The sequence below is a fragment of the Saccostrea cucullata genome, unplaced genomic scaffold, assembly GCF_032062105.1.
Source record: "Saccostrea cucullata isolate Sc308-1 unplaced genomic scaffold, CSIRO_AGI_Scuc_v1 ctg6757, whole genome shotgun sequence".
In the NCBI taxonomy this organism is placed as follows: domain Eukaryota; kingdom Metazoa; phylum Mollusca; class Bivalvia; order Ostreida; family Ostreidae; genus Saccostrea; species Saccostrea cuccullata.
The window spans coordinates 73,055-91,580 of NW_026939380.1; the positions used below are offsets into that span (position 1 = coordinate 73,055).

Consider the following 18,526-nt stretch of genomic DNA (forward strand, 5'->3'; position numbering starts at 1 on the left):
GATAAAGCCAATATCAAATCACACAATTATAGATGTTCTATTTATCTCATACGACTTTCGTTTTAACAAAACTTTGAGACTTCCCCTGCGAAACTACATGAATGACTGCCAAAATCAAATTGATGACGTATAACTTGATGACGTAGCACCGTTGATGTTTACATGCGTCGAGAGAAAGTAGATCGAGTTCAAAATTTAGAATATTTGCTATCTGTGTCTTTGAAAACATCATGTGAAAATTGCTGGAGCTTTACATCAAACGAACTTCTGACTGAAAGTTGTTAGGACTATGGGGATCGTGAAAATCAACTCTTTTTACGATGGCAGTACAAATCGTGCCAGGCAAGGCTAGGGGCCTAGACTTTGTCTATGTAACAGGAGGTATGGCAATGACACACAAACTCCTGTCAGGTTCTTTGAATATATTTATTCACAGTGGAGTGACTTATGGAATATACATAGATAGCCCTGTAAATATCATAAAACAACAATAAATATAATATAAATATCACACACATCATGTTCAATCATTACTTTACATGAAGATAATACCTAGATTATCATCCTCTATAATTTACACATTATCATCAAAGGGAGATAACTCTTGAATATATAAATCTTTACATATTTCTCCCAAAATAATCATAAAAAGTATCAAAGATTAAAAACATATAAATCTCACCATTCTATGGGAATAGGCTTTCCCAGGAAATTAATTGTATGGATTACAAATGTCTATATGAATGGTGATCTGTAATTTAATACAATATTTAAAAATATTATCTATTAAAAATATACCAGTTGCTCACTTTGAACAATATAATCAAAAATATCTTTGATCATCATAAAAACACATAATCTGATCAACATCAAATTACTTGTAGAAAATACTTCATATTGATCTCATAATCAATAATAAATATACATCATAAAATAACTTTCTCTCAAATTCATTCAATTTAGTAATGAGTGCAAATGGAAATAGCTTTTGCATACTATAGGATAAACATTTAAAATAAGAAAATATTAGTAACTTACCACAGAAGGAAAATCTTCAGTCTCAAGTCTATGTATATAGGTCTAAATAAAGGTCTGGTCTGATCAACCCATAGAACAAAGAATACTCATACAAAGCGGGAAAAGTCCAGACCAACCAAGAAAACCAATAGAATCCGACCTTTCAAAACAATGACCAATAAAACCCAAAATAACAATGTCCGCTTCCAAAATACCTGATCAATGCCCTGGGGGATATATACAAATATGTGCAGGTAATACAGGTAAGGGAGAACTAAGGAGTGGATCTAAGTTTTTAATAAGTTAAATAAAAGTTAAAATAAATATTCTGGATTCGGTTGCACAAACGTTAGTTAAATAATTCCAAGTTAGTGCCGTAACTAACCGTTAAATTTTTAACGATGAGTTACGTAACTGACAGTTAAAAATTTGTTGTTCGAAAGTCTATTAAAAATAAATTAGCTAACTAACATTTAATTGGCGTTTTCTAGTTAACTCTCTGTTAAATCGTTCTGCACGCGCGCGTCCCCGTACATACGTCGAGAAAAAAAATGTCTGCTACTGCTAGTGTAAAGAGAGAGAGGAGCAGTAACTGGTCTTTGGCCGAAATCTCTGTTTTAACAGATTTCGTTGAAAAAAACGAAGAAATACTTAAGGCCAAGCAAAGCAATTTGATAACCAATGCCAAGAAGAACAGCAAATGGGCGGAGGTGACGGAGCTGATCAATGCGGTGGGGGTCCACCGTAGGTCGATAGAGCAGGTGAAGTTTAAATGGGGGAATCTTCAACAGGGGGCAAAGAAGACCTTCACGGAGGCCCGTAAGCATGCGAGAAAAACAGGCGGTGGACCCCCACCCAAACCCCCTAGTGCCGCCGAGGAAAAGATTATTGAATTAATGAAAGACAGGCCCAATTTCTCGGGGATTGCTGGGGGGTTTGAGTCCTCCATGCCAGGCACAACAGGTATAACGATGAATTTTACTTAGAAAGGACATAAATGTGTAAAAAGTTCATTATTATATCTCTGAAATATAATATCTTATAGCTTTATTAAACTGAAATATCTGTAGTGCATAGACTTCAAATGTTAACATACGTATGCTTGTTTACATTCGGCCGATTAAATGATGACGTCATATTTCAGATAGCTTAGGCCTACAAGTTAGAACTTACTTAAACTCGATAAGCCTAATTGATGTTCAATGTAAACAGACTGATTTATTAAAAAAGATAAACCTTACGTACGATTTCTTGATCCTTATAAACCCTGAATTCAAAATTTATTTAGCAAATCACTTACTTCGTGAAGCTGTGCTCAGTGGATGCTCCAACTAGGCCTATGCTATCCTTTAAAAGTGCTAAATCATGGAACATGCGTAAAATCCATAGATAAAATATATCAGTAATGTAGTTGAATCTGTAGAACACAAAACAGTATAATCCTTGTGCTAAACCTTTTTTGGAATGTGGGTTTCCCAACAACGTGGAAACTCATTGACAATGCAGAAATCATGACGTCATAAGTGGGGCACTAAATAGGGTGCTGGATACTACACACACTTTGGGGAGTTGGTAATTCAAGGGGGGGGGTCTTTCTTACCCTTAACAGAAAACATGATTTAATACAATATTTATATTACAAGTAGTATCCATCAAGCATTCTTTAAGCCCCCCCCCCCCCCAAAAAAAATATATTAATTATGATAGGGTAAACGTGGGGGGGGGGGTCGAATCAATAAAAAACTCGAAATTTTAAAATAAAAATTTCAGCAAAAATGTCCCTATCTTCTGTTTTATAAGATATACCCTGCTCTTCGAAGTCCTTCTCGACTACCTCGTGTAACTCATCCGAGTCGACAACACAGGATTCAAGCGAGGAGCAAGCAGTGACGCAGCAAACACAGACGGCATGTGGATCAAGAAGTGAATCAGCAAGTGAACCAGCGAGTGAACCAGCAAGTGAACCAGCGAGTGAACCAGCAAGGTACCATTTTCAAATTTTGTCGTAAGTCCGCGAGATAAAACCTATCACAATCAGTAACCCCCCACCCCCAACCCCACCCCACCCAACAAAAAACAGAATTTAAATTGGGGTAGGGGTAAGGGTAGAGGATATGCAATAACAGATTTAATCAAATTCTCGATTTTTTTAATTTTAAAATGAACGAATATTTAAATGATACACAACAAGATTAAAAGAAAAAAAGTTGACAAGAAGGGGAGTGGATCGAGGTCTACTTACAATTTACTTTTCTACGTTTTTTTATGCTTAAAAAGATAAATGTCATGCAAAGATTTTAATTTATAAACATTTCCATTGTCTTTGTCGAGAAAAAAATACAAATTCTTAATGAACTTTATTATTACACAAATCATAATGTAGCTGCATGGTTCTTCGGTAGGCGCGGTAAAAAAAAAAAAACATGCGGGACAGGTAGAGACAGCTAGAAGCGGGGCTTGTAGCACGTGGATTGGAGTATTCAAGAGCATAATATATGTGAATTTAAGGAATATTGTCAGATTTTTTTTTTTGTTTCATGACGATGATCAATCGATTGGTTTGCGGGATAATTTTATGCATAAAAACCATAGTTATTTCTTAATTTACGTTTGGCTAATTTATAAATTGATTCAAAACGTCCTTCACCCATGACCATGCATACATGTATATTATAGAAACATAGAGAAGGCGATTAGATACTTGCAGAATAATTGAAATGACTTTGCTGATGGCTTTTCATGATAAAATATTGCAGTAATAATAAGATAGATTTTATAGTTTCGTTACTTTTTTCCAATTTATAGCGAAGACGATATTTCTCCGGCCGCACCTGCACCGGCAAAAAGAAGGAAAATCTCCCTTGAGCAACTTCAGAAGATGCAGTATGAGGTAAGAAGGGGCTGAATAATCAAGTGCATGTTGATTAAATATTTTTTTGAATAATATAAATAAGTATATATGAGTGAAAAAAGTAGAAACGACAAATAACAAAAGTCTGTTTTATTCTCAAGGTCTTGTGCTGTCAGAAAAAAAACTTTGAACTACAGAACATGAAACTCGTCAAAGACCTGGAACGGACAGACCTCGAGAAGCAGAACATCGAGCTACAAAACACCAAGCTGGCGCTACAGATCGAATGCCTGAAACAGACTGTCTCTCAGAATGAAAGTGCTCTCCTAGCTCTACAAGCTATCACTGATGAATGAAAATAGCAGTTGTATTATACAGTGTTTAAATATAATATATTTTTCATCTATAGCTACATATATAAAAGTTTTAACTCCAAAAATGATTTCTGTTGATTCAATTTAGAAATAGGTTCTGGTGATGAAGTTTCTAATTGCCCTTCCATCTTCGGGTCCACGATAAACCAGCTGAACTGCAGGGTTGTCATCTTGTTCATCATCGTCCTCCATCTCTTCCTTTAGAGACAATGCAATATTATGCAGAATTGCACATGCGCCAATTATTCTGCAGACTTTCGCCGGCTTCATCTTCATTTCGCTATGCAGTACATAGAACCTTCTTTTCCACCATCCAAATACTCGCTCAATGGTGTTACGTGTGCGACAATGGGCTGCATTAAAGGCTTCCTCAGAAGGATTCGCTGGGTGAAGGTACGGGGTGATAAGAAACCTAGAACAGGCATAGCCGCTATCACCAAGGAGATAGCCGTCCTCAACACCACGATGGTTTGCTTCCAAGAATAAGCTGACCTCAGATGTCCGGAAAATGTGGCTGTCATGGGTACTTCCGGGCCACCGTGCGTCAATGTTTATGAATTTCCCTGTATGTGTATAAAAAGCATGGCATAAAATATGTTTTGAACCCTAGTACAAAATATTCTATGGTATATAAAATGCTTTTAAAAAATCCTCATAGCATACTAGATTTAGATTGAAAAATTAACACAAATGGATTACTTTAATTTCTCAAAGTCATGTAAAGAAGGCGGGGGGGGGGGGGGGAGGGAGCAATTAATATTAAAAGTTGTTGGATATTACTTAAAGATTTTTTTTTTCTCATTTGGAAAGCTTATGTTTAATATCATGTTATGCTTAATTGGTTTCTATACGAATGAAAAAAAACCCGCGCGTGTATATATAATATATATATATATATATATATATATATATATATATATATAAATGTGTGGGTGGGTGTGTGAGTGTGTGTCTGTGTGTGTGTGTATAAAGTATTGATGAAGTATAGAAGGGTTATCTTGACAAGCCCCTGGTAGATCGGATTTTCTTTTTTACCTCGCTGCTCAAAAATTAAATATATGTGGATTTTCTTTCCCTTTTTTGGGGGGGGGGGGGGAGGGGTGAGATGGAGTCCTACTCAGATCTTGTACTAGAGAAGTTGATCAACAATAATCATATTGCTGAAGTGTTTTTTAAGCATGAATACTAAATTCATGTACCTTCATGGTCACATATAGCCTGTACATTGATGGAATGATACCCCTTCCGGTTAACAAAGACGGCCTCATCTTCCGATGGCGCCTGAATTCGGACGTGTGTCCCATCGATACAGCCGAAAACTCCTGGAAATCCTCCCCTTGCAAAGAAATTCTGTTTTGATCTTGCAATTTCCTCTTGACTTGGCCATTTTATAAATCTGTCTTTCTGTGCAAGGAGTGCATCAGTAACACGATCGACGGTTCTGCTTACTGTACTCTTATCCAGCCCCATGGTATCCCCTATCACCTCCATAAAACTTCCAGAGGCATAAAAACGAAGAGCTAACATAACCTACAAGGATTTTTTGATTGTTTACCAGTGATGTAACATTGTTTTTGAAAAAAAGGATCTACTTATCTGAATTAAATCTTGAAAAACTAAAAAAAAAGGATTCTTTTTAAAGCCATATATGGCGTATGTACAATGAAAATTATTTATTAATAACTAAAATTATAAGAACTTATTTTTTGTATCACTACTTTTATAAAGATATAACTTTTCCGTAAATTACAAAATTAATCTAAGTCAATTGCGTCATAAAGATATCACAATTTAATTTGGACTCAGAAGAAAATAAAAAAAAAACACATTACAGAGAAGATAAAATCGTATTACTATAGATGAAACAATGTCACCGTGTTCAGAATAGTATGAAAAGTTTTAATTTAAATGTATTAACAATATTTCTTTACTTAATTTTGTATTTTTCAAAAATGAATTTTTTGATCAGTTACGCCATATATGGCTTTAAAATCGAAATTCTGTTCAGCTTATTTTTTATGCACAATGGTTGGTCGGTAACAGAGGTTGGGGGGGGGGGGGGTCAACTCCCAACTTTCTTCAGTAGCAATTTACAATTCTTTTTTCAACGCATACTACATAACCATTATTTACACTGAAACAAAAAGTGTTGGGTCAACGTTATCCGGACTTTTGGTAAACATTTTCTATATGGTAAATATGTGTTAAGCAGGCCTGATATAATCTGCATTTATTTTTTTCTGTTGAATCTAACTACGGTTTAGTGTTTACGCTATCACTAGTATCGGCATTCTTGCATAAATTAATGACGTCATAATCAAAATGACGTAATTTTATGAGCGTTAATTTCTTTGAAATATTTTTGTTCAATTTAATCATTTTAACATTGTTAAATTTTGATTTTTTACATCAATATGGTATTTTTAAATATGAAATTATATATATTTTTATACAGTGCGTATTTCCATCTAAAGGAAAGTTTGACAAGCATAAACAAAACTTTCATAAATTGTGTACATATGTCTAAAATTTATATTTGGTATTGTACAAATTATTTCAAGTCTTGGGTTGAGCTGTCGTAACATACTTGTTGAAATGTTTAGTATTCAATATAAAAATAATCGTTGTTATGATAATTCATGTCCCCAAAGAAAAAAAAAAGTACCTGCATTTCCACTGATATGGACTGACTTCGCCTTGTTGCTCTTTGCAGGTCGTTTCGCAACATGTTTGAGATAAAACCCAGCGAATCTCGGCGAAATCTGAACCGGGATCGGATCTGAGTGTCACTCAAGTCTGACATTTCTATTCTCTCTCTGTATTTTCTCTCTTTCCTCTCCACAAACACGTTCCCAAATAACAACAAATTCGCCATTTTGATTTTTAATGATTAGTTAAATATTTAATGTACCTTGTATACCTCAATTAAATCTGTCAGTTAAATGAGAAGTTTAACTAACGTTTAACTGTCAGTTAACTTTCGTGCAACCCAATTAACTCGCCGTTAAATTTAACGCCGCGTTAACGTAAAGTTAACAGCTAGTTAAATTTAACTAACGTTTGTGCAACCGAATCCTGGTAAGTTCTATAACTTTATTATACAAATCTAATACTATTACATCTAGATTGTTTGCTGATCCATGGTAAGTTACACCTACATTACTAGGTAGGCATACGTAGTATAATATAAGAAAGCATTGTTAAAGATGTCAAAGGAGTCTTATAACAACAACTTAACTGGTACATGTAGGCTTTACTTTCTCCGAAAACGATCTAAGAGGGGGGGGGGGGGGGTAACATCTGTCTTCAAATAGCCAACGGGTTCCTTGATAAAATAAGACACTTCTTTGACATCTTGCTATTAACGATATTGCTACCCTTTATCATTCATTTTATAAGGGCAACAATTTTCACAAATAAAAGTTTCAATAAAATAAAATCTTGAAGCGAGGGTTCGTGTCAAAACCGGAAGTGCTATTGATAAAGCATCTACCCGTTGATAAAGCATAAGTTTATCCAACGGCCTGTATCACCAACACGTTTGAGATAAATGCATGTAACTGAAATTGCTCTCACATTTGATCCTGTAATTATCTTAAAACTGAGTTATTAATGTAACGTTTTCGGGTTCTTTTATGGGATTCGGCTGTTCTATCTGAACAATTAAAGAATAATCAAATTTCTCAATCACAAATTTAAATTAATAATATATACACTAACGCCTTCGTTTCTCGGAAGCGCGTGCGCCTTCCAAAGACTGAAGCGCGTCCGCTTCTTATCTTCAGTCAAAGTGTATCAAGGTACAATATAAAAACAAACCAAAGCCTCGAAAGTCTATTTCAGACACGTAAGACTTTATTTCACCAAGATTTCCCTTGAAGTACTTACACCTTTGACTTCTGTTCTGGCGATCTTCTCTCATCAGCCGTCAACAACAGACTCTCCAATTCGGCTGTCAGCAACAGACTGACTAAAACAACCGATTGTCTCCTTATTTATACCTACAACAGGTCACATGACCTGCGGAGAACCCAAAGGAACCAAGAAACCGGAAGTCAGTGCAACTACCGAGAAATGAAAGGATAATATGATCTCGATTACAGTTTTGGCTTCACTACCCACGCCTCCAGGAAATGCGTCTCGCATTCCTCAATAAAGAAAAACTAAAGGCGTACAATTTTACATATGTTCATTATTATTTACACCATGCAATAGTCTTCCTGACTATGTACATATTCCATAAAGATTTGAACATACTAAGCTCTCTACTTAAATTTACAATGTTATTTGCCATATCTACAGTTTTAACCACTAAAACCAGAGTTCTTCCTCATGGGTCTCTACTACAGATTTTCCATCCTTTTGATATGTTTCCTGACACCGATCCAGACGTCTTCTCTTGGTCACTTCAGTCTGAGTAGCCTCTGTCATCTGCTCTGTGGGAAGAGTCTGTGTACCTTTGTCGACACCAACTGAACGGATGGAATCCTCGACACTACAATCCTGGACATCAGTCGACGATGCCGCTGATACTGTTGCCGAAGGAGCTGCATGTTCTTTCACAGTCGTCATGGGATGCTGGAATGTAGCAGGAGCATCAGGAACTAACGAACGCTTGCTCAATAATCTCTTGACTTATGGAGTGTGTACAGGAGCCGGTATCGTTGGTATCCTCTGCGTCACTTCGGAAGAAGGAAGGGAAGTCCCAGCCACTGTGGCTTCACCAACAACATCCGATAGATTCCCGGGATCCAACTGCTCCCAATCACTCTCACTGTCCACCTGAGCGAATCCACCATGTCGAGTTTTACAATGTCTGACCATGTCGCTCTTCTTATTTGTAGCATAGTCGCAATGACTGCATTCAAACCGTTTCTGTCTGCGCTATCTCCCACACTCAAGTACATGTTTCTCCCACTCTGATTCTTCACCAAATCTCTTGAGAACACATAGGACAAAGGTGACCCTCTTTTCTTTTAGTGGTCTTGGTGTTTGCCATGATCTGCAAAAATCACAAAAACAAAATCCTGAGTATAAAATATTCTAAAAAAAAACTAAACATATAATGAAATTGCGCTACACTAATCCTTAGTTGTACTGACAGCTTATAATTTGTATTCAACAATGAAGTCGTCATGCCACGCAGGTGCATTTCTAATGCGCCTTGGCCTATCTGAAGCACAACCGCTAGGGTTTTCAGCAATATCATACTGATCTTCATTTTCTTCTACAAGACACTCTTGAGTATCATCTTCCGCATTGTTTTGACTATTGGAATTACTGATATCCTTCTCTCTTTGAAGTATCTGTGATTTACACTTCCGTAAGCGATCGCAGTGAATAATAGTGCTTTTGCCTTTTGCTCCACATGCAACCTTATATAAAATATCTGACAATTTGTCTTCAATTAAGAAAGGCCCTCTCCAAAACGATGTTAACTTCGGAGAACAACCGCTCTTTCTTGTAGGGAAGAATACATAAACTCTTTCTCCGGGACTAAAGGATGACCATGCTAATTTGGTATCATGGTACCTTTTCTGGCGCTGCATTTCACCTTGCATGTTTTCTCTGACCAACTTATGAGCTGACTCTAATCGTTCACGCAACACCCAAACCCATTGACTTGTTGGAATATCCTTAATATCTGGAGGCATTTCATACATCAACTCTAATGGGGTGGTCGCTTCTCGTCCCAACATTAGCATGTTTGGCGAGAAATTAGTGGTGTCATGTTCTGTAGAACGATATGCCATAAGTATATACGGAAGATGCAAATCCCAGTCACGTTGATTTTCCTGAACGTAAGTGCTTAACATAGAGAGCAATGTGCGGTTAAAGCGCTCCACCATCCCGTCTGACTTCGGGTGATAGGGTGTTGTACGGGTCTTTTTAATCCCAAGTAACCGACACATCTCTTGAAAGAGCTTGCTCTCATATTGTCGACCTTGGTCCGAATGAATGGTAAAGGGGATACCAAATCTGACAAATACCTGTTCCACCATAGTGCGTCCAATCGTCTCAGCTTCCATATTTGGCAGAGCGAATGCCTCTGTCCACTTGGTGAAATAGTCTGACACAACCAAAATGTGGCGATTTCCTCTATCAGTCTCAGGTAGCTCACACAGTATATCTGTGGCAATTCTTTCCATTGGCATACCTGATCCGGTAATCTGCATTGGGGTTCTTTGTTTAGGGTTTGGATTTTTACGTCTCGTACACTTGTCACAACCTGTAACATACTGGTAGACATCTTTTTGAAATCCAGGCCAGTAATATCTCTGCCGTATCTTAGCTATCGTTTTGTTAACCCCCAAGTGTCCTGACGTCTGGTTATCATGACACATTTCCAAGACGCGTCTGCGCTCTTGGTCTGGTATGATAGCTTGATAAACTTCTTTGTTGGGACGAAGCAGAGTCCACTTGCGCATGAGCAATCCATTCTCTATAGCAAGTCTAGAAAACTGATTCCACAAAGACTTCACTACGTAACCATGCATAGACATATCGCTAAAACTTGGTCGCTCACCTTTCTCGACCCATGTTTTTACAAGCTTAATGTCTCTACATTGCTCCTGAGCCTCTTGCAGACTATAATCCATGTCGTCACTTTGTATATCCGATGACTGTAGAGTTCGTACAGCTGGTTCAACTTTCATATCATACTCAGCATTTTCCAATGATGGAGCATCAAACCCACACTGAGCGCAAGGTATTCTGCTCAGCGCGTCTGCATTACCGTGCTTTTTACCGGGTCTGTGTTCTATTTTCATATCATAGGTACTGATCACTTCCAGCCACCTAGCCAACTGACCCTCTGGGTTTTTGAATCTTAAAAGCCATCGCAATGACCCATGGTCCGTTCTAATAAGAAACTGTTTACCATAGAGGTAGTGGCGGTAATGCTTAATAAAATGGACAACGGCCAAAAGTTCTTTGCGTGTCACACAATATTTTCTCTCTGACTTGGACAATGTACGGCTAGCATACGCTATAACACGTTCTTTACCATCAATATTTTGAGATAATACCGCACCGATCGCTTCGTTGCTAGCGTCGGTATCCAGAATGAATGGCTTCGTTACATCTGGTAGAGCTAATACTGGCGCAGTTATCAGTTTGTTGCGCAGCACTTCGAATGCTTCTTGGGCTTCTTTACTCCACAGAAACTTCCTTCCCTTTTCTGTGAGTCGATGCAATGGTTTGGCAACTGATGCAAAATTCTTTATAAAGCGCCGGTAATAACTGCAAAGACCTAGGAAAGATCTTAACTCAGTCACAGTACTTGGCATTGGCCACTCAGCTACTGCTTTCACTTTCTCTGGGTCGGTTGCAATTCCGTCTTTTGAAATAATGTGTCCCAGATAGGATACCTTGCTGGCAAATAAATTGCATTTCTTGGCCTTTAACTTTAAGCCGGCCTGATGCAATCTCTGAAAAACATGTTGCAGGTTTTCAAGCATATCATCAAATGATTTGCCTACAACAATAATGTCATCAAGGTATACTAAACACTTATCCCATTGGAGTCCTGCAAGAACGGTTTCCATAAGTCTCTCAAACGTCGCAGGCGCACAGCATAAACCAAAGGGCATAACCTTGAATTGGAATAAACCTTGTCGTGTCACAAATGCAGTCTTCGGCTTGTCACTCTCCTCCATACTAACCTGCCAGTAACCACTGTTCAGATCAAGCGTAGAAAACATCTCGTGTCCTGATAAGTGGTCAAAAGCCTCATCAATTTTTGGAAGAGGATAAGCGTCCTTTGTGGTCACCTCATTTAATCGACGGTAGTCTACACAAAAGCGCATTGTGCCGTCTTTCTTGCGTACAAGAACTACTGGCGATGCCCAGGGACTGTTTGAAGGTTCTATTACATCCTTTTCGAGCATTTCCTTAACCTGTGCATCTACCTCATGAGTTAGATGAATCGGAATTCGCCTAAGACCTTGCTTGATAGGTTGTTTAGCCTGCTCCGTGTTTATCTTGTGGCGCACCACATTGGTCTGTCCTAAGTCATAATTAGAAGTTGCGAACAAAAACTGATTTTTACGTAGGAAGTTATCAACTTTTGTCACTTGCTCTGGTAATAGATTACCTTTACATCTGTCTAACAAATCTTTCAGATCACCTCTCAGCTCTTTGGTTAAACCCTGAGGATAAAATGGCGATTTTGGTCTCTCCTCAACAGCTGTCATTTTCCCGATCAGAGTTCCTTGAAAAATCTGTTGCATATCATTAGTGACATTCATTAAGCAAACTGGTATCTTATCGCTACCTTTAACGAGAGTGCGTCCTACTAGCGCACACCCTTTCTCAATAAATTTTCGTTCTGGTTCCACTAAGTAATCAGCTCCTCCATAGTTATTATTTCCCGTAACATTGGCTGAAATAATTATTTCACTCCTCGGTGGTATGCAAATATTACTGGCTGCAGTGACCCTGTAACAACCTAGTGTGCCTTCCCAGGAAAATGGGCATGTCTCATAATTTAATCGCAGCGAACTCTCTTGAAGATCTATCAGCCCATTGTATTTCTTGAGAAAATCAAGTCCAATAATTCCGTCCACAGAAATATTTGCAACAACTGCATCAATAGTTCTATCTGTCTCACCAATCTTGAGAGAAAATGTTGCTTTACCATAATGGGACAGAACAAAACCACTAGCATTGAATATTCGCTGTGCGTTCTCCTTGAGCACAGGCTTTTCCTCCTGCAATGTATCAAACAATCTCTTTGAAATAAGAGTAAGGGATGCTCCAGTGTCAATCAAGAGTTTTGCACTGCTCCCATTCACATTTCCCTGGATGAAGATACCTGCTTCCTCGCACAAATTGTTTGCACCAACATTGCCATTGCTTTTAGATTTTCTCTTTCTTTTACGTCTGCTGCGCACTTGACATGCGCTTCCGCCATCTGACTTTGATTCATGTCGCCGCATATCCTTTTCTTTGTCTTGAACTTTGTTCTTCAACTTTGGGCAATTCTTTCGAATGTGTCCTTCCTCTGAGCAATAGTAACATTTTACCCTGTTCCGCTTGCCTTCCTTCTGAAAAGAATCTCTGCTGAATCTTGCATTTGCCTTAATCTGCATCTCCAGATTATCTATTTTATTCTGCATTTTCTGCATCAGCGCTTTTAAATCTCCAGAGTCGGAAGCTTGAGCTCGGGCTTGTCCCTGACTTTCAATAGCGCGCATATGACTTCTTTTCTCTGTCTTATAGTAGGCGTCAAGTTCTACTGCCAGGCGAATAGCTTCGTTTAGATTCTGGGGTCGACTCTGTTTAATGCGTAGTCTCATATCAGAATCTATCAATCCATCAATAAAAGCCTCTTTACCAAGAGTTTCTCTTACTTCTGCCGGTGCAGATGGATATGCCAAATACGTTAATCGGCGCACAGCTTGGCCTAGCTCAGATAGTGTTTCTGATGCCCGTTGACGCCTTTCTTTGAGTTGCGCACGGTACAACTCCGTTTGATTAGGTGGAGCAAATCTCTCTTCAAGTGCTTTCACTAAGAGGTCATATTGTTGTCCCGTTTCTGGCAAAACATTTCCTAATATCCCTTGTGCAGCTCCTCGCAGTGACACTGCTAAATACAACCCCTTTTCCTTATAATTCCAATTGTTGATAGCCGCACACGCATCAAAATGGGATTTATAATCTAGCCAAGAATGAGTTCCATCAAAGGTTGCTGGTTTAATGTTACACTTGGCTGTAGCTTTCTCACTTTGGTCCTTCTTCTCTTTATCAGCAACGTTGACTATCTGTCGGGGAAATGAGCTATCTATCCCTTGGTTTACCTCATTTCCGGAATTTCCATATCGACTCTGTGCATTCGCGGGTATCTGATGAAGCGCATCCACAGGTGTTTGATCCAGCGCATCTGCTGATATCTGCTGCAGCGCATCCGCGGATGTACGCTTCCTTGGAATCGGTAGCTGTGCATTATGCTCTAAAGCAGTTTCTGAAATCTGCGCATTTAATGAAGATCTTGGAGTCTCAAACTTGTTTTGTATCCGACCCTCATGAAATAATTCTGCATCTTTCGTTTGCGCAGGAGGCCTATTATGATACTCTCCTTGCGATGGCATTTCCAATCGAACTTGAAAAGGAGAATGCGCCAGAGTCTCACTCAACATATGGACCGGGTGTGGATGTGCACTTGACAAAATGCTCGGCGTTTTCCAATTTGGCTGTGGTACCATCGTTTCATATTGTTGAGCACGCGCAGCATAATCCCTTGTCGAACTGGGTGCATTTGGTTCTGCAGTCAAATTTCGTTGAGCTGTTTTTCTCCTCATTGTCACACCATCTAGCGCTCCTCCAGGCTGATTTCCTTGTGCGCGTTCACCAGTCAATGACGCAATTCCAGAATCGCGCATTGGTCGAGTAGTTTCAACGGGTGTAGATTGCTGTTCTATTTCAAGACGCAATCTCTCACAACTCCTTTCAAGAAAGGATATCTCTTCGTTGATCATTTCTTCCATCGCACTCATGATTTACAAGGCAAATATAACACAATTAAAAAAAAAAATTATCGATTTAAATTCTATATTACTTTGATTATTTGCCGAATCCCACCGCGCTGCCACCAAATTTATGTAACGTTTTCGGGTTCTTTTATGGGATTCGGCTGTTCTATCTGAACAATTAAAGAATAATCAAATTTCTCAATCACAAATTTAAATTAATAATATATACACTAACGCCTTCGTTTCTCGGAAGCGCGTGCGCCTTCCAAAGACTGAAGCGCGTCCGCTTCTTATCTTCAGTCAAAGTGTATCAAGGTACAATATAAAAACAAACCAAAGCCTCGAAAGTCTATTTCAGACACGTAAGACTTTATTTCACCAAGATTTCCCTTGAAGTACTTACACCTTTGACTTCTGTTCTGGCGATCTTCTCTCATCAGCCGTCAACAACAGACTCTCCAATTCGGCTGTCAGCAACAGACTGACTAAAACAACCGATTGTCTCCTTATTTATACCTACAACAGGTCACATGACCTGCGGAGAACCTAAAGGAACCAAGAAACCGGAAGTCAGTGCAACTACCGAGAAATGAAAGGATAATATGATCTCGATTACAGTTTTGGCTTCATTAATAATAATAATTTAACTTCATAAGGTAATTACATGAAACACGACATTTTTGTAATCAAGGGGCCCGTTTTACAAAAGAACTTACACCTAAGACCAAAATTAATTCTGCGATTTTATTCTTTTTGAAAAGAATTTAGAATGTTTCTATGGTAACAATTTCCAAAACAGTTAATTTTCAAAAATTTATGATCAACATAAGTCTTTGGTTTTAGTCGTAAGTTCTTTTGTAAAACGGGTCCCAGAGGTTCGGGCAATAATTATAGGCAGATTTTAAAAAAAAGCTGGATAAACTTTATTTTAAAAAAAATTAAAAACTGTCAATGATAACACAACAGTAATTTTAAGAGGTTGGCCTAAAAACTAAAAAATAAAAAGGGGGATGTCAAAATTATATTGCAGACTTTTTTCATTGACGTTGTAAATTTCTAATACAAACACTGACAAATTTATGCAGAAACAGTTTTCGCATTAACAATGCGACTTCACTTCCCGCCATTTCTTTTTCCTGTTACTCCAGGTAAACTGAGGAGTATACTCGCGTAACACGGGTTGATCACCCGTGTCGAAGATAGGTTGTTTTATTTACAACTCTAGTGACTCGTGTAACCCGTGTCGCTTAATCGAATATACCCTTAGATTGATAAACACACGTGGCTTAAAGAAAACAAGGTAGGCCGTTTGAGATACTACTCACTTTTGACGTGGATGGCAAGCGTCTTACTCTTAATGGTACTTGTCTTTTAATGTATTCAGTATCAAATATCTTCTCTGACATGACTCATATTGTCCTTATATTAATAATTGTTGTCAAAATGCAAGTCATACCTCGTTGTCTGTGATTTCCCGTGGACATGTGTTTCTATATATAGGCCTACTGTTTACGCACTTCCTTCATCAATATTCATTAAAAGACTGAATTCTTAACTCCTAGATATGTTTAATTGTTTGTTATTACAGCGACATCTATAATACAATTTTGTGGAAAGTATTATTTTTCATTACACTTCATGTGTTTTAAATCGTTAATGATTTTGTTTCACACAAAATTCGGCGTTCATATAGCGTATTTGACTAAAAAACATTATAAAATCAGAAAAAGATGCAACATAGAATCAGGCTTTTCAATTTACAAAATCTGTTACGTGTGTATCTACTTATTTTGACATTAAATTCTTGTTTAAAGAATTTTTTATTTTAATTATTTTTTCAAAAATGATGCTCATAGATTAAATGAAATAAGACGAAAAAAATGTTTAACCTTGTTTATGTTGTTGTTCCTTCCTCATTAATATTTCAGTGTTAACAAGCAAAAAATTATGAACTAAAATTGTTCTAAATTAATTTTCAAAGCAACAGAATATAGTATAACAAAAAGTTATCTCTATTGTTTTAGGTATACCTATTTATTTTCAGGAACCTTTAAAAAAGTTCAAAAGTTTTAATTTCATCTACAGATTTACGTCGACCACTTCCATGTAAGTCAAAACATGTTATCCGAGTCATTTATAGTACCTGCATTACGGTCTTGAGAAACGAATGTGTATATAAGGTGTTTATGGGTTGTATTTACCTTGTTCAATTATTTATTTATTTCTAAGTAGCATTAGATTTAAATTGTTGCCTTTGTTTACAACAACAATTAAGAATTATTAATGTTTTGTAAAACCTAAAAACTCACTTAGACACATATGGACACATTTTCAGAAGAATACTTGAATATTTAATGCCCTTCATTTATGTACATTAGATATTTACAGACGATGAATAAATGAAAACAAAAAAAAAAGAAAAAAGAAAAGTCAAGGGCCCCACAGAACAACTCGATAACATGATTATCACATACAAAAAACAAATCTGTCCTAGGGCCAGTACACACAGTAAGTCTGGGATCTGGATTAAAGTATTTATTAAATGATGATACTTAGGCAGCATAGTAATATTCTGTAGCACTGTAACAAGAATGGTGAATCAACCAACTATCAATGAAAATAGATAAGTTCACAGGCTGTTACTCTGAAAGCAGTTTTCACTGGTGTTCTGAGATAATTCATTGACTCTTTTTGTTTTAGTTCTCTAAGTACCATGATATCATAATTTATACAAATATTTTGCAGTTGTCTGAGTCATGTAGAAAAGAGGAAGGAGTTTTTGACATACACTGTGTATGACAATGCTTGAATATGTAATATACACTTTAATATGACACTCTTATATATTATACAGAATCATATCATGAGGAAAATAATAATTAAAAACATTTTTTTGAAAAAAAAAAAAAAAAATGTTATTAGTCAGCTGTAAAGTGTATTACATAAGATTTTTGTAAAATAAAACGAGTTTTATACTTACCTGTCTTAATACATGTCTTATCGTGTGTACTGGCGAAGAGTAACCCCTTCAACAATACAAAAACAAAATAAAAACAACGTTACCCATTACAGGTTATCTTCACGGGACATGAAAGCTGAGAGCATGAGAAAAGGTCTTCATTTATTGATAAATTGTTTTTCACTGAGGGGAAAGTTTGAGAAAGAGAAAAGAAATGCATTGCATGTTAGAAATTCATTATGATAGCATTCATTATTTCTACTGGAAAATGTACAAGGATGATATGGGATATGTATATATTATGTTATGAAATAAATAGATATATGAATCCTAGGAACTAGTGTTTCACACGTTAGCCTATAAAAATGTCATCTCGCTTAACATTTTGTTATTTTATGTGTGTGCATGTGCATTTGTTTGTTTCCCACATGGATGAGGACCAAGATTCATCACATTATTAAACCATGCTGGTTTTCAGAAGTATATTTTTTTTGTTTCTTTTGAAAAAATAACCATGTCATTGTTGTTGTACCATGTGTTGGATTTGGATGCAAATATAATAAAGTGAAGAAAAATCAAAAAGAAAAACAGGCAACTGTGATTTAATATAATTTTTATATTGTTAAAAGGGTTAAATGTTAAGGGAAAATCAGCATCTAATCACTTCAAGGAATATGAAGCCTATGACAAGAAGGATAACTCTTGCTTCCTTGTCAGAGTGGAATCGACCAGAAGAGTTGTATGCACACTACTTGGGCTCTTGAATTTTTTTTTGTTTTTATTTTATTTTTATAAAGTTTCGTTGATCAACAAGTATTACAAAGCTGTAACGATAGCTAACCCCCGTGTGTAC

The 18,526-nt window shown here is 37.1% G+C and overlaps 2 protein-coding genes across 2 annotated transcripts; one reads left to right on the plus strand and one right to left on the minus strand.

Moving 5' to 3' along the window:
* Nucleotides 1–1,352: 1,352 nt before the first annotated feature.
* LOC134252981 (myb/SANT-like DNA-binding domain-containing protein 4) lies at nt 1,353–4,226 on the plus strand. The gene is made up of 4 exons (XM_062735508.1): nt 1,353–1,980; nt 2,818–3,001; nt 3,823–3,907; nt 4,030–4,226. Exons 1-4 carry the CDS (start codon nt 1,569–1,571, stop codon nt 4,222–4,224), a joined length of 876 nt encoding a protein of 291 aa, XP_062591492.1. The 5' UTR covers nt 1,353–1,568; the 3' UTR covers nt 4,225–4,226.
* Nucleotides 4,227–4,312: 86 nt separating this feature from the next.
* Nucleotides 4,313–5,769, minus strand: LOC134252976 (putative nuclease HARBI1). Its single transcript, XM_062735504.1, has 2 exons — nt 5,442–5,769; nt 4,313–4,805 (listed from the first exon to the last, which is right to left on the minus strand). The coding sequence occupies exons 1-2, from the start codon at nt 5,767–5,769 to the stop codon at nt 4,327–4,329; spliced, it is 807 nt and encodes a 268-aa protein (XP_062591488.1). The 3' UTR covers nt 4,313–4,326.
* Between the last annotated feature and the right edge of the window lie 12,757 nt (nt 5,770–18,526).